The 23497-nt window shown below is 39.6% G+C and overlaps 1 protein-coding gene and 1 long non-coding RNA gene across 2 annotated transcripts in view; one reads left to right on the forward strand and one right to left on the reverse strand.

The window, feature by feature from the left end:
- Positions 1 to 5168: 5168 nt before the first annotated feature.
- The window catches only part of vps13d (vacuolar protein sorting 13 homolog D), a 104994-nt gene continuing 86665 nt past the window's right edge, over positions 5169 to 23497 (reverse strand). Inside the window, 11 exon segments of the mRNA XM_034590811.1 lie at positions 5169 to 6059; positions 11299 to 11539; positions 11628 to 11759; positions 14790 to 14985; positions 16395 to 16527; positions 16781 to 16948; positions 20783 to 20917; positions 22223 to 22368; positions 22480 to 22576; positions 22749 to 22898; positions 23183 to 23332. Coding sequence (XP_034446702.1) covers positions 5928 to 6059; positions 11299 to 11539; positions 11628 to 11759; positions 14790 to 14985; positions 16395 to 16527; positions 16781 to 16948; positions 20783 to 20917; positions 22223 to 22368; positions 22480 to 22576; positions 22749 to 22898; positions 23183 to 23332 — 1680 coding nt within the window. The 3' untranslated portion in view covers positions 5169 to 5927.
- Positions 9186 to 10262, forward strand: LOC117764055. Its single transcript, XR_004614329.1, has 3 exons — positions 9186 to 9230; positions 9840 to 9844; positions 10147 to 10262. It is a non-coding gene; the product is annotated as an uncharacterized LOC117764055 (long non-coding RNA).

A 23497-nucleotide genomic window follows, 5' to 3' on the forward strand; every position in this document is an offset into this window, starting at 1 on the left:
CTCACATAAGGAAAAATAAAAATAGATTTAGGTCTCTTTGCAAAGAATTGTAAGAGAGTCATTGATGGAAATGTACTGAGGATGCATACGTACTCTATTTTCCACAATTGCATGCATATAAAAAGTTTTTATAGTTACAGGGCACGCGCAGCCAACCGTTCATCTGGTACCTTTAATGTCGCCATCTCACCATTTCTTGTCTCAAGCAGATGTTGCAAACATCTCCGCCCTACAGGAAATCCCTAAGACACTGTGGGCTCAAGAGAAACATGACGTTGGCTTAATAAAAAATGCGAACCTGTAGTTATAACCCCTCAATCTAACTACAGACCCTGTCAACAGCAATAACCTAAAGCTATTAAAGTTATTACTCCAGTTTTTGAATCATTACGGAAAGCAGGAGTAGTCATTCCATGCAACAAATCTCCAGTACGCACACCTATTTTTCCTGTTAATCAGTCAGAGGGACTGAGTCAGTAATTCTACTTTAATACTCCATAAAACAGTTTTTCTGCTAAAATGTATAATCCTATACTCAAGTAGGATTAATCACACAGGGCTTAATGTATCTTTATATAATATGGATATTCTGACATAAGTAAAGGATCTGAAAAATGTGTCCACCAAAACATAAAAGGGAGACCACAACCAGTAATAACAAATACATATTATTAAGAGGAAACACTGAACATATGAAACCCAAATAAGTTAAAGTAGTATTGTTGACTTCTGGTAATATGAAAAGCTGATAAAATGAGGCAAGTCGCTAAACCTTACCATTAAGTTAACAGTAAAAGAATTAATGACACAATGTAGGATATCTTTGTTGTCCTCTATTCCAATTCAAATTAAAATGTCTCTCTTTGACAATCATGTGAATTGATCACCCACTCTGACATGCAGTCACGGCAACCGATCATGCTTCGACAGCAGGGCACCACCACTGGCCATCACATGTAAGCATGGTCAGTAGTACAGTGTAATATTTGCTCAACTTTTTTTTGCCAAATATAACACGTGTCTTTTGCCCCATATCAAAAATACCTGTAAAACAAATGCTTCAGAAAATGCACATTCCATATGGCTTTCTTTCACACACCGTTTGTAAACAGTAATTTGATAAAACCTACCATGTTTCCATTAAAAAAACAATAAACATCCACATTCTATTTTATAAATTGATTCTGTAAATTAGCTCCTATGGACTGCAACCTGGATGCTAATTATGTGCTATGATCATTTTGCTGCTAATGATTAAATGAACAGCCTACAAAGCCTGACAATTGCAAATATAATGATCAATACTGATACTGTATATCCCCTGTGTAGGCCTAATGCTTATTTAGTGCGTGCTGCACCAGGTTTTTTATGTCTAAATAAAAATAAAAGAAAATAGAAGCCATGTGTTTATGTTGTATATTGTAATGTCATGAGAGGTCACTAGGGCGGGCTAGTGCAATATAATTGAAAAAACAAGAAAAAATCTAAGGTTCAAAAGAAGGTTAACAAATTAAAACTGAGAACCAGTGATTTATAAATGATCTTTGACCTGTATTACAATAAAAACAATACAAAAGCACATTATTTGATGTTTGACCTGATGAATTGTATTGTTTTTTTCAAAATAAACACTTTGATTCTTGCCACATATTTCAAAAAAAGTTGGGACGGTAAAGCATTTACCACTTTGTAATGTTGCCATTCCTTTTCACAACACTTTAAAGACGTTTAGGGACTCAAGACACCAAGTGATGTAACGTTTCAGGGGTCATTTTGTCTTAAGGTGTGCAACAGTACAGGGTCTCCGTTGTCGCCTTTTTCCGTTTTAAAATGTGCCACACATTTTCTATTGTAGCCAAGTCTGGTCTGCACGGAGGCCAGTCCAGCTCCCCCACCCTCTTCTTCCGCAGCCATGCCCTTGTAATGTGTGCACAATGTGGTTTTGCATTGTCTTGTTGAAATATGCATGGACGTCCATTTCTTCCAAAAAAGACCTGAAATAGTGACTCGTCTGACCACTGTACACGTTTCCACTGTGCTATGGTCCATCCCAGATGCCTTCGAGTCCAGAGAAGTCTACGGCGCTCCTGGACACGGTTAACATAAGGCTTTCTTTTGACACAGTAACGTTTTAACTGGCATTTGTGGATATAACTACATATTGTAGTGCTTGACTAAGGTTTGCCAAAGTAATCCTGAGCCCATGTGGTTCTATTGCTTCTAGATAAATGACGGTTCTTGATGCAGTGTCGTCTGAGGGATCAGAGAGCACGGTTAGTCAGTTTAGGCTTGCGCCCTTGTCCTTTACGCACTGAAATTCCTCCAGATTCCTTGAATCTTTTAATTATGTTATGCACCGTAGAGGATGAAATATCCAAATCCAGTCCTATCCTTCTTTGAGGAACACTATATTTAAACATTTCAGTAATTTTCTCAGTTGACAAACTGGCGATCCTCGGCCCATCTTTGCTCCTAAAGGACTGGGCCTTTCCTGGATGCTGCTTTTGTAACAATTCATGATTAAAATCATCTGTTGACATCACCTATTTCAAATCACATCATTTTTTAATCATTCTCCCTGATAACTAGCCCTAAATTGCCCCCGTACCAACTTTTTGGGGAATGTGTTGCAGGCCTGAATGGCAGGAATGGATGTATATTTACAAATAAAATGAAGTTGACCAGACAAAATATATGTATATCTTATGTTCATACTGTCTGCAATGAAATACAAGTCAAATTAAATTTAGAAATCACTGCTGTCTTTTTTATTTGCATTTTCCATACTGTCCCAACTTTTTCTGAGTTGGGGTTGTATATTCATTTGTAAAAAATGTCTGTGCAATATAAAAGGTTACGTGCAATCCATTCACTGTACATATTCGGACATTTCTTTACACTGTATATCCCGGTTTAATTACATTTATATTTTCTCTATATTTGTTCTATATTTCTATATACTTCTTTATATTCCTTCACCCAGGTACTGCATGTTACTTATTTGATGTCTTTCTGCTGCTGAAACATTGCAAATTTCCCCATTGCGGGACTAATAAAGGACTTATTATTCTTAGTTCTCCGTTCAAAGTTTGTTTGGCCTGCTCCTTCCAGCCGTCTGCTCCCTGTCCCTCTGTCCCTCTTTTCTCCTCTGTGAAGCTCTCTCATCCTGCTTCAATTAGGTGGCTTAACCACCTACACTTGGGTGAGTGGTGAAGCATTCTTGGAGATGTAGTGTATGCATAAGTGGCTATTTTGTGATGTGGCAGCTAATCCCGTATGGGAATGTAGCATCCCTCTACTACATGACCCCTTGTGATGCCACAATATGTATAGATTCTTTGACATATTTATAACTATATGTTTATTTACCTTGTAGCTATCATACAAAACAAATAAATACAGATCATCTATATGCAGCACTTTTCTCTATGAGAAGTGGTAATTTGGGATTCAGTAAGGACACTACTGCATTCGGAATGGGGACGACTGGGATCAAACTGCCAACCTCCTGGTTAGAGGATGACTGCTCTAACCCCTGAGCCACAGCAGCCCTGTTTGAACCTTATAGCTTTCATTTTGAAATATTTACTTTCACTTCCAGGTCAGATGTCTGGCTTTTTTCAAGTGTTGCAAATGGACTTTGCATAAAAACTAAAATCGGGCTGTTGTTTTATTTAGTTCTTTTGTTTGTTTCTTTGTTTTGATTCTGACAAAAAATAAATAAAAAAAAAGGGTGGAAGACTACCGTTTTATAAAAATGTTGTTTAATGGAATAGATTATATGATAATTCCCAAACCTAGCTGGCATAACAAAACACCTAAGACAACAAGCAAAGTGATAGAAAATCAATAGAAAGTAAAGGTAAAACTAAATGATAAAATAGACATGCTGCTTAATACTCAATGGAATGGCTTAGTGGTCATTTGAGTGTGACGCCTTCATCCTGGCTGGGTCTTCACAGCTCCAGGTTGTCCTCATATATCGTCCATGTAAAGCCTCCACATCTTCATATCTGAACTTTCTGAGCTACACTTTGTGTTGCACATCTTCTGTTCTCAGCAGAATAAACTGTGAAAATTATCTTTCACCTCAGTTTTCGTGCTCTGTCGAATATTTCTGAAGACATATCTTTATTATCTGTCGAAAATGTAACAAACGTATATGTTTGCAACACTTCCTGTATCTGTTTTCAAAATAAGGGTACTCCTGCGTTTCTGCTGACAGAATCCAATTATTTGTTTAAAGAAGTTTTTTTATTTGAATTATTTGCAGGAGCGAAAGGTGAATGGCTTCATACTGTATAGTGCTGGTATTTATTTGAGTACATAGGACTACTTTTAAGGGCTGTAGTTTTATTAAAAGTTCACTCAAAGAACTCCAGGTGATGGGCTGAAGTCTCTCTCTAACCACCATGTATTTTTATCACATCACTACATCACTTTTTCCTTTCCCATAGTTTGTACTTTTGTTCTCTGTCTCTCTTTCTGCAGGTATCTGACTCCAGGGCTGTAGGATCCAGATCTGACACAACTCAATGATCATTATCATAACACTGTACTATTTGGTGCTTCTATCATTAACAACACCATTATATCTTAATCACCCTTATTATATTCAACTAGTCTGAAGGAGCTTAAATATGCTAAGTTGCACAACTGCTTCTGCAACCCCCTCTTCTCTCCCCTCTTTTCCACCCACCTCTCCTCTCTTCCCCATTTTTCTCCTGTCACCCCAACCGGTCGAGGCAGATAGAGGTTTCTTCCAGTTAATGAGGGAGTTTCTTCTCTCCAGAGTCGCCACTGCTGCTGGTTGTTGGGAACTGTTGGGTTTCTCTAAAGTCTCAATGAAGCGTGTTGTGATTTGGCGGTATAAAAATCAAATTTAATTGAATCACAGCTACAATCAGATATAAACTTAACTTATCTTGTTGTCAGTGTTTGATTTTTGTGAGTTGGGTCTCACACTGCTTCAAAACATTACATAAAACAAAGAAATTATAAAATGTAAACAGCTTTCTGCTCAGGATAAAAGGAAAAACATAACCAGATACAACACACTAATGATGATGCTAAATAAGTAACAGCACAATGACCAAATACTATGCATCTACTTTGGCTATATTTGAAAATACAAATAATACAAAACAAATAACAGGTCTCACACGGTGCGTGCTGCAGTTACAGGACTTTATTAAAGCAGTGTTCATGTGAACATTATGTTACAGAATTACAGATTGACTGAACTCCACTCCCCCTATTAAAATACAATTCAATCTTAGCTCAAGAAAACCTCTGACACCAAACCAAAACCCCAAAACCTGACAATTAACAAGCAACTCTTCAAGAAGTTGTGAACAACTTAAAGTGAAGCCTGGTTAGAGGGAGTGTGGACTGACTGGTTAGAAAGAACAGTGGGCTCATTAAAAAACGGCTGCTAAATAAAAGCAGAGACACTCAGATGTAGAGGTATGTGATTGTAAAAGGCAGACAGTGACAGACAGGCAAATGACCTGCAGGTCCCAGCCCTCCTGGTGTCACTACAGGTCACCCCTGCACTCTTATACACAAAATAGAGTCGTAAAGGCAGTTTATTATATTTACATTTCTGTCTATTCACAAACATATAGAGCTTGTAGGGTGTGTACACCTGTTGTCAACAGCAAAGAACAGCTTGTTCAAAGCTGTTGTTTATACATACTTCATATACATACAAAACTCTGCCTTGCATGTGTTTTTTCTGTCATGAACATGCATGTGCTTTGTCAAACATCATGTAACTACACCAAGTGCAATGGTGCTTGACTGTTCCATTTACTGCAGCTTGTCAATTTAAAAAAACAAAAGCCTACAAAAATAAACAAAAGACATTCTCAGGATTTAAGAAAAGTTAGTAATTCTTCAGACACCCTCTTAGAAAAGTCATGTGATCAGGACTCCAGCAGTAAGTAGTCCTCATTCTCACTGGCCGGAAGCATTAGCTGCTGCTCGTAGTAAAGACTCTTGGCATAGTTGATTTCTTGAGAGATTTTGATGGCGAGATTCTCACTCTTTACATGGACCTATGAAGGGGATTGTTACATGATGTTAACTGATACACTAATAGGATTAAATAGACACATTGAGGAGTGTTACGATTCTGAAACCAAGATATGAACCCAGTTCTACAACTGCATCATGATATAGAACAGAACCAAGATACCCCATTTTGCTGCCACAGGTGTAGCTCTCATTGCATTAGTCATATAAAAAGAATCATTTGTTTATTTTCAAAGTTGACCATATATCACATGTTAATGACAAAGTTATAATGCAATTGTATATTTAGCAAATATTACACTTATTTTATTGTCTTCTAACTGCATGTGTCATGTGACGGCTTTGGTCCAATCAAGATTACGACTGTGGTACAAATTTGGGTCGTTTAATTAGCTCACAATGGATAATAACCCTGAGATTAAATACAAGGGGGGTAATATTAATAGTGGCATCAGTGAAAGACTGCCGAAACACAATAAATATTCGGCAGCATCCAACTCATCAATGAAACTGCCCACAAAACAAGAACACACCTCGAAAAGGCACATTACAAATTTGCTTTAAATTTTTGTCGGACCCATTGACATTTTTTTTCAAGTGCTCAGATTTTTGCTCAGTTTGCAAAGTTGTGACTTACAGGAAGTGAGAGAGAGAGAGAGATAGAGAGAGAGAGAGAGAGAGAGAGAGAGAGAGAGAGAGAGAGAAAACTGTAAAACACTTTATGTTGCATCTTTAATTATCACACGTGCTTTCAATGCTAAGTAATATACTATGTAAAATTATACAGCTATCTCTGTAATGCTAATGAGGGGGGCAACACTCTGTTCCTCCGAGAATGGGAGAATCTAAGTCAGTCTAATCCAACAGTTCAGTGATACATTTTCCTACATGAAGGTTATGTTATTTACTTTGTTATGAACCTGTTTCAGAGGTGTTAAATCAACTTTAGGATAATTTTGGAGGCTTGTCAGTTTGTCGTGCTGTTGAATGCTGAGAGATCCAACCATCACATACTAATAAAGTTGTATTTCTAAAACTGCTCCCTTTCTCTTATTCACTCTCTAGCTCAGTTTTGTTTTCATCCTCTTTGCAGCAAGCTGGTATTCCTATAGCAAAGCCTAACTTTGGTCTTAATAAACAAAAGATCAAATTGTGCGTTAATATTGTTAGAGGTTTTCCTAGTTTTGAGAATTTGAGGTTGAAGAAGCTGTGGTATCTGTGTTTAACCAATCAGCAACCGCCTGCTCTGTAGCCTTTTCTTCTGAAAAAGGTTGAGGTACAAAACCTGGACAATAACCAGCCTACCACTTTATCCTGTCAGCCACAGCAGAGCACAGGAAGCTGCTCAATAAGAGGAAGCAGCTCAATAGGAATAAGATGGGCATTACCTGTAAGACATTGCCAATGGATGTACCAATTTTTATGTTTCTAGCCTAAAATATGTCGAAGAAATCCCGCAAAATGTGTAAATGTTTGATAGGCCACGCCCACTCCCGCCAATCAATTCGGCACTTTAGATGTTAGTTTGTAGTTGCCCCTAGAGCAGAGGTCACTAACAGGCGGACCGCGGTCCGAGTCCGGACCCAGAAGCCGTCCCGTACGGACCCTGACCTACAGCCAAAACAGAAGGTTATGATTTAAAACCTGACGGGGCGCTTCTATTTGTAACCGGCGCAGCTTTTGTAGTCTTTACGGTAGTGGTTTAGCGGATGAGGAAACGCACAGACCAATTGCATGCGAGTTAAGCCATCCCACGTGATACTACTCAGCCAATCAAGTCTGTGCATTCCAGGCGGTAAACATTGCGACTCTACAGTGCAGACAGATGAGAGAGTTAGAGACAAGTTACACATGAAAAGACGGTAGAAAGAAAAAGAAAGATAGAGATACAGGTAGAGAAAACAAAGGGAGAGAAACAGAGGAGTGAGACGGAGAAAGTTGAGAAACAGAGGAGTGAGACGGAGAAAGGGAGAGAAACAGAGGAGTGAGCCGGAGAAAGGGAGAGAAACAGAGGAGTGAGACAGAGAAAGGGAGAGAAACAGGAGTGAGACGGAGAAAGTTGAGAAACAGAGGAGTGAGACGGAGAAAGGGAGAGAAACAGAGGAGAGAGACGGAGAAAGGGAGAGAAACAGAAAGTTGAGAAACAGAGGAGTGAGACGGAGAAAGTTGAGAAACAGAGGAGTGAGACGGAGAAAGGGAGAGAAACAGAGGAGTGAGACGGAGAAAGTTGAGAAACAGAGGAGTGAGACGGAGAAAGTTGAGAAACAGAGGAGTGAGACGGAGAAAGGGAGAGAAACAGATGAGTGAGCCGGAGAAAGGGAGAGAAACAGAGGAGTGAGACGGAGAAAGGGAGAGAAACAGGAGTGAGACGGAGAAAGGGAGAGAAACAGGAGTGAGACGGAGAAAGGGAGAGAAACAGACAAACAAAGTGGGGGAGTGTGATATAAGAGGGGAAGAAAGTGATTCTAAAACTGTTCAATTGTTAAGATGTGTTGAGATTTATTATCTGTAAAATTGGTTGAGACTTTTGAGTCAAGATGTGAAACAGAAAAAGGGAAATTCAAGCTTTTGCTCCCTTTATTTTTCTGAAGTTAAGCCCTTTATTTGAACATGCACAATTTTCACATTTTATTTATTTTCTCTTATTTTGAAATGCAGCCCTACTTTTATTTAGTTAATGAGAGAACATTATACATATCTGCAATCATACATATATGTTCAGTTCTTTGTTACGTGACAATAAATATTGTCAAAAAGTTTTTGAATCGTACTGAATTCATTTGATTTGACAGTCAGGTATTTAGTACATGCAGATGTTGATACAACTACTAGGCTACTTAAATATATATCACACTAAATAGTTAGACATTATGATCTTCCGGACCTGGATTCAAGACATTTTCTCTAACTGGACCTCTTTAAATTTTAGTTGAATACCCTTGCCCTAGAGCATTGATACCAAATTTGGTGAAACTTGGATCAGTGGTTACTTCGATTTTAGCGCCCCTATGGGCAAAATTCTAATTGCTTTGATCCGCCTGTTTCCGAACACGGTACAAACTTATCTCCCAAGTTTGATGATGATTGGACCAAATGTTGATGAGTTATGGCCAAGGTGAAGAATGTGTCAGTGCTAACTTTTATGGTCCAAGAGGCTTAATTACGGCCCACCATGAGGCCGGTTGAGCTTATGTGTCACAGAAAGTTCGGCTCAATTAGAGGAAGCAGCACATTACATTACATGTCATTTAGCTGACACTTTTATCCATGCAACTTCCACTTAGTGCATTCAACATCTACGAGGGTTCAACATCTTTCCATTTACTTGCTAATGAATAATTCGTAGACTCCTTAAGATCAAATATTAAAAAAAGGTTTGAGATAAATGACACACCAGATGTGTCAAGAGGAACCTTATGGGAATCTTCTAACACTAGGGACACACCGCAGGCGAAGCGCTGCAAAGTGCCACGAAATGCTGTCCGCTTCCTTTCGGCGCCCATGTTAATCAATTGGGCTGTTCACATCGGCAGCGAAGCCCAGCGCAGCGCCGTGGCCGGCTCGCAATCTGCAGCAATGGTTTCGGCATCTGTTCTCGCCCAATTCGCTCGCCGCGAGCGAATTGGGCGAGAAGACAGACTGAAAAAAGATCTATGCATGCCAATTTCAACAAATGAGGTCATGAGTGCGATTACAGCTTTACAGAATGGCAATCACCTGGTTCGGATGGATTCATGGTTTTTGGAATTTTAAAGACAGTTGCTCCACTCCTCTTTCCAGTTCTGCGTGATTTGTATAATGAGGCTTTGTCGCTTGGCCGTCTTCCTCCAACTCTGACTAATGCTACAATTACTTTTCTCCTAAAAAAAAGATAAGGACCCTATACTTTGCAGCAGCTTTAGACCTATATCACTACTAAATGTAGATTACAAAATCTTGTCAAAGATTTTAGCCCTCCGCCTCCAGCTTGTTTTACCAGGGATCATTTCATCAGATCAAACAGGCTTCATGTTGGGGAGACAATCCTTCCACAACACCAGAAGACTTTTAAACATACTAAATGTACCTAGCTACAGCACTCCAGAGTTGGTGGTGTCGCTAGATGCTGAGAAAGCTTTTGATAGGGTGGAGTGGGACTTTCTCTTTGAAGTGATGGAAAGATTTGGTCTTGGTTCAGGTTTCCTCTCATGGGTCAAGTTGTTATATTCATCTCAAGTATGTTCCGTACGAACAAATGATATTACCTCATCCCCTTTTTCAGCTACACCGTGGACAAGGGTGCCCGCTATCTACCAACATCCCACCTCTTTGTTTTTTTTTAATTAGACATTTTGTTCAGAATCAGTAACCCCATTTTCCGCATCTCCCTCCAAAAACATTAATTGACACTCTGTTTACGGTGGATCCCAAACCATGGACTCTTGAGTTAGTCCACAACTCCTCCATCCGTGCCCGGCATGGGCTGATTCAATGCAAACTCACACAAATAATTGATTACACTAATCACAGATTGTCAAAATTTTACCCCAATGTCAGTGATGCCTGTAACAGATGTTGCCAGTCCCCCGCCAGCATGGTACTCATGTTTTGGTCATGCCCAAAATTTACAAGTATTTGACACATTTCAGATGGCTTATAATATTTCCACATCCTCTTTCGTTCCTGTTTGGTATCCAAACTAACAAAGAAATCTCAGCTGGAGTAAAACATGCCATGGCGTTCTGCACCCTGCTGGCCAAGCGTCTAATTCCAGAACGTTTTGTCCTCATTTTATGATCGGTGGATCAAAGAGGTTCTGCATGATCTCAATCTGGAGAGGTTAAGGTTTTCTTTTAGAGGCTCCCTGAAGAAATTTGGAGCCCTGTATTGTCCCTCATAGACTCTCTGGATATGGTACCTGAGGAGTTGGATGGCTGAGCACTGAGGCACGTCTTTTCTTCTTTATCCTTTATGTTTTATATTTTAATCTTTTTTTTTATAATTGTTCTTTATTTAATTTTACATTGTTTTGTGTTTTTTGTGTTTTTTCCCTTTTTTGTTGCATCTATCACCCGGAGATGGGGTGGGATTTCAACAGGTGGGAAAAAAACAACAAAAACGTGAGAATTGTTTAGTGGTCTTTCTCTTGTGTCTTGTTCTGTGGATACCTTGTATCATTAATGATCAATAAAATATTTATTTAAAAAAAATATCTGTGAGGAGAGAACCAGTAGGACACAAGAGAGGAAACCATAAGGCTGTAAAGAAAAAATAATGTCTCACCATGGGTTTCTGGTGGGAGGGGCCAGGAATGGCCACACCACTGCTGGTGCTCTCAGCCTTCTTGGTGAGTTGCAGATATACCTTCCCATGGTCCTTGGAGACCAGACAGTGGTACAGGTCATCGTACTTGACCTCCAGAAAGATGGCTTCGCGGTCCACATAGTCCCCTGGCTTCAGGAAGTAGACCACTTTGGAGGATATGAGGACACAATAGCTGTCGATGGGCTCCACAGCGATGAAGCTGGTGTGGGAAATACATAGTAAACAAACAGTGTTGGAACTGAAGCTCATCCGTGAACGAGTCACACTCAGAAATGATTGAGACTTACAACTCAGAGTGGATGCTGTCAGTGAGGCGGAAAAGTTGTTCCTGACCATCAGCCTGAATGGCAGAGTATCGAGGCAGCAGACCTTGGGGTCCCTTACAACAGCGAGGCTTCCTGACACGCTGCACACTGAGCCTGACCAACACAGAAAGAACACAAACACGTAATACACAAACAGGACTTCACAGTTTTAGTAATGTCCAGGGGCCTCATTAATAAAACAGTGCGTAGGATTCATACTAAAAGTGTGTGTGCGCACAAAAGCCGAACACACCTGAACGCAATGTTCACTTTATAAATCACAGTCCACCTGGAAACGTTCGTAGGTGGATCTACCTCATACTCCACCCTACCTGCCCACATTCAACCATACAGTAAGTGGTCAATGCAAAGCACATCATGAATATGAAATTCTCCTACTGACCAATACGTTTCTACGGTGAATCATGGCATCAGGCAATGAGAAGAGGAAGCAAAACTTTTTTTTTCTTTTTTTCTGCAATTTCTGTTAAAGGCTCAATGTAAGAGCATAAATATTCACAAAGAAAGGCAGTTAAGCAACTTTATATATTCAATGCACAATATTCACATTAACAACATCTGTTCCATGCACAATATTTAGCTACTCAGTTCAACAACATGTTCTGCAGAGGAGCTGCTACTGTAGCACAATGTTTTTACATCGGCTTTGCCTTGAAAATGGCCATAAATATGACTATCTATATATAAAATTAGTCCCATGTACCATGTGTAAATAAATACCAGTACTATACAATATGAAGCCGTGCATATTCCGCTACTGCAAATATTTCACAATAAACCCCCCTGTTTTTAAACAAAAGAATGAATTCGGTCCACAGAAATAGTGGAGTGCTTTTGTTTTGAAACATATGCAGAAAGTGTTGCAACCATTTGTTCGTGATATAAATTCAAAAGATAAACATTAAAACTATAATTTTCTCTGTTTATTCTGCTGTGAACCACAATGTTTATCTGTCTATGTCAATAACTTATTTCCAACACTTCCCGAACCCGTTTCAAATAAAAGCACTCCATCGTTTCACTTTCTGAATCCATTCATTTGTTCTAAATGGACTTTGATTGTTATTTTGAGACCGGAAGATGCACGTCTTCATATAGTAAAGTCCTGACATTTAGTTTAGTACATAATCCGACTGTTATTGAAGGAAATGCAGTAGATAAACCAGCAGCTCCACCGCAAGTAGCGGACACACTGTCCGTGTGAACAACAGTAAACCGACACACAGCTGATCTGCGGCGCAAGCTCAGCCAGTGAGTCCAGAGAGTTACGGGGATCGACATTGAGGACTGTCGAGATCGACCTGTCGATCTCAGGCGACCACTGATTTAGAGCAAATGGATTGATTACTTCACACATCAGTGGATCCTAACCTCCACTCTGGGATATTAATTGGAATTAGAAGTTTGAAAGTGAATAGTTTTTCACACACTCGTACTTGACACACGCAGTGTTAGAAGATATTATTAAAAACAAATAATTACTCGGCTCTGTAACTCCGCTGTTTAATGGTATCTGAACGTAATTTGCTGTAAGTTGTTTTATATATTTTTCAAATTGAAGGTTTGTTATGTCCAGAGGCACAAATAACGCTGCTGATTATAAGGTTAATGATGAAGTGGATCAATAATCTGCTTCAATTCACCACCTCACGTTAGCATCATCATTTTCCTGTCTCCAAAATCTTCGTACGCATGGGAAAGAGTTTGCGTGAAAGTGTGCACATTCTCCCGTCAAGTTTGTTTTTATAAATCCCAAGGTTTGAGTGAGAAGTGGCGTACAAAAGTTTCAGGCCCCGTTTTGTGCGTACGCAACGGTTATAAATGAGGCCCAAGAGCTTTTCTTTAGGCTTTTATGTCTATGTTGACATGATGAGTTTGTGTTGATGTTTTACTCTGCTTGCAGAGGCTAACTAGGGCTGTGCTAAAATTTGATAGGATGTGATAGAAACATGTTCTTTTACTAAACATATTTAGCAAATAAATGTATAATTAATACTATAATAACAGTTACTGGTAAAGTGTGTCGTTCAGTAAGCAGGCCAATAGTTCCAGCACCAGCTCCACCAATCTGCATTCCGTATGCCCTTGGGCAAGATACTGAACCCTAAATTGTCCCTGATGCCTGTGCTGGGTTTTAAATGGTAGAAAAAGTGCTGTATGAATGTGTGTGTGAATGTATAAATTCGACTTGTACTATATAGTGCTTTGAAGAGGCGATACGATCGTCAAAGGGTTGTGTAAATACATATATGGAGTTACAAATTGTTCATATTGAATGTGTGAGAAAGATATTGATTATTTATGTGTTTACCATTTGTTGTTCTGTTGCCACTCTGATACAACATAAGGTGTGCTTAAAACCTTTTTCTTAACCTGACCCTAAACCTTGACTTGTGAAAGTTGTATCCGCATCTCTCCCAATGTCAGGATTAGCTACAGCCAATATATTGAAAATAGATGGAAACTTAAACCTGCACTGACTTCTTAGATGCCTGTCAACAGAAACAAGTTGTTAACATAATATTGACATTTCATCTCCTTGTATGATGCTCTTTCCCAGAGAAGTTAAATCAACAATAAAAGAATATAAATAAATCTTTGTAATATTGTTGAGGAAAAATCACACAGTTCCACCTGAAATAAGTGTTCATTATATATTACACATGTATATTTTGAAGAAAGTTTTCGTTAATAAGCATGGCAAACAGCCAATAATTCAAGTTCACTTTAACTTCAGTCCACCTGCACACAAAGACTCTTGGTTAAACTGATGATCTTACTACGGCAGTTCTATGAAATTAATTGTAAAAGAAATCTGCCTGAATCTACTGCAGTTCTAGGAACACATTTCCCTGATTCTGTCACAAGATTTAAGACAATTAAATTGTCATTATTTAACTTTTCATTAATAAGAATCATTTTATTTGTCAGTTTAACTTAATTTACAGAAGGCATCTCATAAACGTAGAGGTTTGTTATTTCATTTTTAATATATGTTGATTGTGTGGAAGAGCATTTTGTCTGTGTAGAAACCTGAAAACCTCTTTGACTCAGTATAATACAGAGGGTGGAGCCATTTTTTAGAAGCTCACATGCTATTTCTTATGCAAGTAATAGACTCACCTGTGGTTACTGAGACTAGCCATGTCCCGGACTGTCTGTGCTGTCTCTGATGCAAAGTCCAGAGCTCCAGCCACCGGTTTGGTCACAGTGCCGACCAGACCTTTACCAAGACCTGAGAAGAATCCACTGACTCCACCCTCCGTCTTCACCCCCTCCACTGTGGAAGTGATGATGCTCGTCATGCCCCCAATGATACCTGGGAATGTGATAATTTATTTTAAAGGAAATGCTAAGTTTGTGGGTAACAGAAAGACTGGGATCACTGAGTTGTCCAGCTTCTCATGTTGAAAATGATAAGTGTGAGATTATACAGTGCGGGGATGCAACAATAAAAGCTGAACACTGTAAGCTGAACAGCTTTGGAGCATCTGACACAGCATTAATTGTTCCTTGAATTAAGTGGGATACACTGAATCTGACTGAGGATTATTTCATGTATGTTCACTTTACTTCAGATTGTATGTGTGCACATAATATGCATTCATTGGACTTTAATCTGTACTGACTGCTTATATGACTGATCAGTTCAGAACACTGATAAGAACACTAAATATTTCATACTGGACATTAGAGTATATAAAAGTCACACGTCAAATCGATAACCATCATGGGGTCAGTCCAACCAATAGACTGATTTCCAATGTAGACAATCAAGGAGGGACGAAGGATGATGAAGAAAAAGCCAACACTATCACTGCATGAAAAGTAGGATTTTCGTCAGTAAACGCCACTGTAAATTTCTGTGGAAGTTCAGCTTCAGTACTGTTCACAGGACTCTGCAGGCAGCACAGAAAACTACCAGAAACTGCTGGGAATTGACGTGGAATTCCAGTTTCTGGCAGTTTTATAAGCCTGAGAAGCTTGGCAGTTGACCCCCATGCTCCTAGGTGTAGGGGGAGGCTTTCACATGAAAATGACAAAACTGTGATCTTTACAAATGCAAATCAGGATAGTTTCACTCAATAGTGCAGAGCTACACCTTTTTCTAAAAGGTACTAACTCACTTTTAAGAAAATCACTCGTATAAATACATCAGGCTTAGTATAATTATAGAACCATACATTGTAGCTTGAATAGATTTGCCTTAAATAAGTAAGTTTGCTATAATGAGTTTAATCAGTGATACCATTTTTAGGGTACATCTGATGATACATTGTTAACATTGCATGTTTGTCAAGCTCATCCAAGATAATCTTTTGGAATGGAGAGACTTGCACAACTGTATGGGTTTCTAAGAAGTCTTTCTGCTGACACCAAAACACTGTGCTTCACATAAAGCATCAGCTGTGTCATCGCGTGACAATGTCCCTAACATTTCTCCTCCCAAATTACTGAAAAAAACTTGTGTCTTAAAATAAGGCTAGAAGCTACACTGAAGTACTTCACAGGCTGTAAACGGCCATTAACTGCCAGAAATAAGGGAAGTTTGCAGCCGTTTGCAGGGGCGAAAATCAGTTTTTCCATGCAGTGTATATGATTTGACAGTGTTTTCAAACTCACTGTTCAGGAGGTTAAAAAGTACTAATTTACTAAAACAACTTTAACGATTCTTTGGCCACTGGCTATAACTCCCGTAATCAGAGTAAAAGAGTTTCCACATTGTACCATGAGCCAGTCCATGGATCCCTGCTACAAGGTGCTCTCCACTGGTCGCTCCGTGGTATCTGATGTACTCTCGCTCACTTTGGTGTCGGTTGTCCATAGTCTTCCCCAACCCGTCCGATAAAGTCCCTGCAAACTGACGGAAAACAAAGGGAGGTTAAGGGAGGCTTCTTCTATCATTAAATTTTTCACATGTTTTTTACTATCTCTTACAGGTATATGAGTATGTATATATTCAAGAAGTAAACACATAACGGTAACAAATGTACAATATAATAAAACAATGCCACAGCCAATTAATAAATCCAACCAAATAAGAACGCTGTAAAATATGGGGATAAATTACAAAACACAAAGAGTCTCTCATAAACTGCTAAGCAGAGATGTACCTTGGCAGCTGAGTTGGACACACCGTGGGTCACATTGCGTATAAGGCCACCGACATTGCCATACTTGATGAGCTCCGACATGCCCTCGGTCACATCATTGAGAAGGCCCATCGGATTTCCTAGGAAGTCCACGGAGCCCAGGATTTGAGCTGCCTGGCTGATCAGCTCCTTCAGACGTGAAACAACAAACAATAATTATCAGATGGTCTACTGACAAAGTAAACTGCAATGCATTGCCTAGTGGCTATACCACTATACACACATAATAATAAGAAGTATGGGGAATTATAATGTGTGCAATGCATTGTAGTAAACTGCAATGTATTGCCTAATGGTATATATGGTGAAATCTCATTTCGCAACATTAAGGAAATTAATTTAAATGCTCTCTCCAGTGGCATTGTCAGCCTCCCCAGCATAAACTGTTTATCCACCACTGATGAATTAGTTTCTCATTACAACGATGGTCTTCATGGCCTTTTAAACACTCTGGCTCCTTTAAAAACCCGGTCTGTCTCCTTCTCCCGCTCTGCCCAATGGTTTACACCTTCACTAAGCCAACTCAAAGCGAATGGCCGCCGCTTGGAATGCACAAGAACCCCGGCTCTCCTTGGTAAACAACATACTACAACCACCGGACTCTCTTGCACCTCACCTGTACTCAACCTCTTACTGTCACTCCTTAATGTCCTTTTTTAATACGAAAGTTGACAAAATTCACCAGCCACTGACATCTAACTCCTCCCATAGTCCACCCCCTCTGGTTCTCTCAGCCCCTCTCTCTTGTTCACTTTCAAGTTTCAATCTTCCCTCTGCTGTTGAAATTTCTGACCTCATTCAGAAATCGAAGCCATCAACCTGTCAGTTAGACCCTCTTCCGACTGCCCTAGTAAAAGCCTGCCTACCCTCTCTAGCCTCCCTAATAACTGTAAACCATACATTCCTCCCTCAACTCTGGTCTGGTTCCCTCATCTTTCAAATCAGCTGCAATAACTCCTATACTTAAGAAACCTGGTTCAGACCCTAACAATTTCAATAACTTTCGTCTTATTTCTAACTTACCTTTTCTCTCCAAAGTCCTGGAAAAACAGTTTCATCTCAAGTCCATGACCATTTATCTGACAATAACCTCTTTGAACAATTCCAGTCTGGTTTCCACCCCCTCCATAGTACAGAAACAGCCCTGGTAAAAATCACTAATGACCTCCTCATGGCAGCTGACTCCGGACTGTTAACCATCCTCATTCTCCTTGATCTGACTGCAGCCTTTGACACCATCTCTCACCATATACTCCTCGACAGACTAGCCTCCATAGGCATCACCAACACACCCTTGGATTGGTTCAAATCTTACCTCTCTGGCCGCACCCAGTTCATCCATCTAAAACCTTTCAAATCAGAGCCATTTCCAGTCACTACTGGTGTTCCACAGGGTTCTATCCTTGGGCCCCTTCTGTTTATCATCTACTTACTTCCTCTTGACCATATCTTCCGTAAATTTAACATTAATTTCCATTGCTATGCGGCTGACACCCAGGTCTACCTTTCAACCAAACCCACTTCCATCCTCCCACCTACCTCCCTATCTGACTGCCTACAGGAAATCAAATCCTGGTTCTCATCCCTCACACCCAACACCACCGCCATTCTCGTTCACACCCTGGTTACATCCTGCATTGATTACTGTAATTCCCTTCTTTTTGGTCTCCCTCGTAAACTCCTTCATAAACTTCAATTAGTCCAGAACGCTGCCGCTCTCATCATTTCCAGAACCCCCCCCCCCCCCCCTTTCCTCACATCACTCCTGTCCTTCAGCAGTTTCATTAGCTCCCGGTCAAATACCGCATTGTTTTTAAGATTCTGCTCCTCACCTTTAAGGCCATCCACAATCTCGCTCCACCATACCTTTCTGAACTCCTGCATGTCAACACACCCTCCCGCACCCTCAGATCTTCTTCTTTCATTCACCTCACTGTACCACCTGCCTGTTTGTCCACCATGAGATCTAGAGCCTTCAGCCGCTCTGCCCCCGCCTCTGGAACTCCCTCCCACCAGACATTCGCAACACTAACTCTCTCTCGATTTTTAAATCACATGTAAAAACTCATCTATTTAAAACAGGCTTTTTCAGTTTATTGTCTTCCATTTTTTATTCACTGTTCATTTCATTTTATTTATTTTATTGATGTTTTTGATGCATTGTTTCTTATGTTGTTGTGTTTTTTTATCTACCGTGTAAGGTGACCTTGAGTACTCTGAAAGGCGCCTATAAATAAAATGTATTATTATTATATATACCACTAGAAACATATAAGTATGCAGAATAGTAATATAAGGCCAATGCATTGCATGCATAGACACACATAATTATAATAATAATAATTATGATAATGATATAATTATTAATAATAATAATATAATAATTAATTATAAAATGTACATCAGAAAAGATTTTCAACTTGAATAATTTGTTCATCAAGATCTGATGTGTGATTAAAGTGTTCCCTTAATTTTTTTGAGCAGTGTAGCTGTTCACAGCTTAAAGTGTTAAACATTATGTTTAACCTAGTGGTAATGTTTATGTTGCCTGTAAGCAGAGCAACTACAATATTTCCTAGTTCCTAGCTCAGGCACTGAAACAAGGCACTGAAATCTGTGTTGTGTTTTGGTTCGGTTGATAACTGCCATATAGAAACCATAGCCTAAGTACCAGGTTTCTGTACCCGACCCTAAATTCTTATGAGCAAGGAGGTGAGAGGAGGACTAACACACAGTGAGAAATTAGTCAAGAGAAAAGGCTCTGAACAGTTTTTAATTAAGACTAGACAGACTTGTTCATTTTCATTCTTCCAGTTCTAAAACAGCATGTCTCATATGCACACAGTCCAGCACACACACAATAAAAAAGAGACAGTATGTTGTAGATCTGTTTGAGGAGGACTCACGAATGACAGAGAATAATTCTGAATTAGCTCTAGAGCATTACCACAGGCTAAAAGAACAGCCCATTCTAAACCCACTGCACCAGTCCTGTTAAATTAAGAACAGAATTTAAAATTCTCCTCAAAGCGCTTAATGATATGGCACCAGCATAACTTAAGAGCTCATAGTAACATCTCAACCCACTAGAGCACTGCGCTCCCAGAAATCATGCCACAGCCTTCAGCTATCAAGCTCCTCTCCTGTAGAATCGTCTCCCAGTATCAGTTGAGGAGGCAGATAATCTTCTCTTCTTTTGAGAGTAGATTTAAAACATTCCCTTTTGAAAAAGCATATAGTTAGAGCTGGTTCAGGTCTGTCTTGGACCAGCTCTTAGTTATGCTGCTATAGGCCTAGATTTTCGCGGGACACATCAATACAGTACCAGAGTCGTTGTGCTTTATCATTATCAGAAGTAGGATCGCAGCTGCAGCAAAATCTTGGCTTGTGAATCGTGGTGGCAGTTGATTGTGGATTATTATAACAACTACATTGCTTAGTGTGGAGGGAATGTGAGGAGCTGGCTCAGCAGGAGCGGTAACAGGTGAGTTTATTTAGTTTACAGCTGCATTGAGTTGCCTAATTATCTCCTCCTTTAAAGGCAGTAGCAGCTAGACTGAGAGGGGCTGCCGACCGACACACACACACGAGCTATACGGACAATAATCATGGACATGAAGACGCACCGTGCTGCGGAGTGGTGAAAGTGTGTGTGTGTTATTCTTTAATAAATATTCCGTGTGCTCCGTGCTGCCTTAACCCACGGTCGTAACCACTTGTGTTACACTTAGATACACAATATGCCTACTCACATACAGTATACTATTACTGGAAATACCTCCATCACATTTGTCATTGCTGCTCCCTTCATCTCTTAGGTAGTTTTTTTCTCACTCTAGGTGAGGGTTAAGGCAAAGGATGTCACACCTTGTTAAGCCCTATGAGGCCAAGTGTGATTTATGAATATGGGCTATACAAATCAAATTTGACTGATCTATTGATTGAAGTGTGAGTCCCTCTTACCTCTCTGAAGTGCTTGAGGATGTCATTGATGATGATCTCCTGGGTCTCGTAGGGGTGCACTCTAGTGAACGGGTACATGTTGATGACTGCGTCTTCAAAACGCACCAGTGGGAAGCCCAGAGAACCTTTCAGTGCCTATAGGGGGGGAAAAACAACATCAATGTGACAGACACATGAGAAAACATGTCAAAGTGTCTTTGAATTTATGTCTTTGAATCTTTATTTTCTGTAAAGGTAATACTTGAGAGTTTGAGTTGCAGCTGCTTTAAATATAAATTTTCAAAAAGCCTAAAATGATTTTTGATCTTTCCAAGGATTGACATGGACCGGAATCATCTGATCCAGAGGTCACTAATAGGTGGGCTGTGGCCTGAATCTGGACGCTAACATATTAATGATAAGTCATGGAGAATTGTCCAATTTTGACCGTTTCTGTTTAAACCAGTGCAGCATTTAGAACTGTTTAGTGGCCTAGGAAACTCACAGACCAATTGCATGTGCTGTAAATCATCTTATGTGATGCCACTCAGCCAATCAAATCTGTGAATTCTGATGAGCATTCTAAAACACGGTAGGTCAGACACACAACAGGGAGAAACATGGGCAGCTGAAATAAGGTAGAATAGGCAGTGATAAGTGAGTCAGAGAAAAGTAGGAAAGGTAACTTCCCATGCTGTGCTCGTAAAATAGCAAAGTACAGTTTTTAATCAAGATTGGACAGACTTTTGCAAGTATTTTCTTCCGACGGGCAGTTCTAAAACAGTGTCTCATATGTTATGAGAGAGTGGCGAAAGCAGCAATACGAAACACTAAACCATTCCCTTCAGCATAGATATAAAATCCTGACAGGATAAACTACAGCTCTCTCACTGAACAAGAAAAGTGGTGGTGGGTTTAGTAAGATGTGTTGAAATTGTTAGAAAATTGGTTGAATTGAGACTGTTAAGTGAAAATGAGTTAACAAAAAGAAGAATAAGGTCAACTACATTTATAATTTTCAAAAATTAAGCACTTTATTTTATTAAGATGCAATAAAAAACAACTTGCTGTTATGTATTTTATTTTTTACTTGACATGACACATTATACTCATTTATAATGCTTCCAGTAAAATGTGAAAACTGACAATAAATATTGTTAAACTTTTACAAATAGCCTCGATCTAATCAAATTCCAACAAGTGATCCCATGCATATCACATATCAGCCTAAGTTTTTACTTTTTATTGTTGTAAATTCTATTCACATTTACCACATCAATGACGAGAAAATTGTTGTTCTCATGTGGTTTTACGTTGAGAACAACAATTTTAACAATGTAATGATGACTTTTGACCAAGTTTATTGGTAATAATCACATGAATATCTGTATTCCAAAAGATTTATTAAGTTCAACTAAAAGAAGGAGGGTGGTTTCAAAAATATAGAGCATTTTATGTTACCTTGAGATCAGGAGGCAACTTGTGAGATGTGAAGACACTCAGTTTGACCTGAGGGAGACTGATCTTCAGGTTCTCAAAGTAGTAACGTTTGGGAGCTCCTGCATCCTCATTGGGCTTCTCATGGAGGTCATACAACTTCTCCAGCTCTGCATTTATTGCAAATTATGATTTATGTTTTTACATTCATGCAAGAATTATTGGTATGCTTATTGACAGCATCATACAGTTATTAACAGTAACATCCAATAATGACCTACCAGCCTCTGTCTGTCCATATCCAAAGAAGGTGAGCAGCTTAAGCAGGAGTTTCTCCTCAATGATGACAGTGAAGCGTCGGGCTGTCACCATGAGATGCTGTAAACACATTAGGGTAACATCTTTAGTCACATTATCCTAGTACCACCTGCATGCGTCTGGTTTGTGATTGTGCACAAGAAACCATTAGAGAATAAAAAGATATGTCACTACTAATTGTCTGAGGTGCAGAGTAATTTGGTACAGTGATTCAGCGTGTGACTCTCCCCACCTTGAATAGATCAGTGAGCATGAGGTTGCTGGAAACCTTGACGGAATTGACTTGCAGGGCTGGGCCACTGTCACTATCGCTGCTGTCCCCGGAACCGGAGGTGACACACAACATCACAGGCTGAGTGGTACCCAACAGCTGGTTGTCCACCTGATATCAGAGGATGACAGACCTCTTATTTATTCGTAATCTAATTTTCTTTTCTGTAAAGCACTTTGAGTGGTCATCAAGACTAGTACAGGGCTATATAAATACAGACCATTTACCATTCAGCCACATTCTGCAAATGAAGTCATGAAGAAACTATGTTTTTCTCTGTCTTTTTGATTTATTTTTTATTATATGTGAAGCAAGTTGAACTACTTTAATGTGGTTTGAGCTGGTTTTATGTGAACTCAAATATATCACTGTTCCCATAGCTGCCGTGAGCTCACCTGTATGTTCTGAATGCTGACCTCCAACACCTCGCTGACAGCAGTGTGAGTGAAGTGTACATCGATACCAGACAGTGTCGTAAACACAAGCTCTTCCGGAACCTTGTTGACCAGAGACACACCCACACCTTCATCCATGTTCACCAACACCTGGAACCGAACACAGTAAATTTAAGTAAACCAATGAGCCTAAGCCCCTGGTATTAGACACACACATGAAAGAAATTACAGCATTTCTTTGCATTTGAAGACCACATGCATTGATTGGAATGTAGGACCTGACTGTGATAAACATTGGAGAGACATGTTTTCCAC

This window comes from Hippoglossus hippoglossus, chromosome 7 (genome assembly GCF_009819705.1).
Source record: "Hippoglossus hippoglossus isolate fHipHip1 chromosome 7, fHipHip1.pri, whole genome shotgun sequence".
NCBI lineage: Eukaryota > Metazoa > Chordata > Actinopteri > Pleuronectiformes > Pleuronectidae > Hippoglossus > Hippoglossus hippoglossus.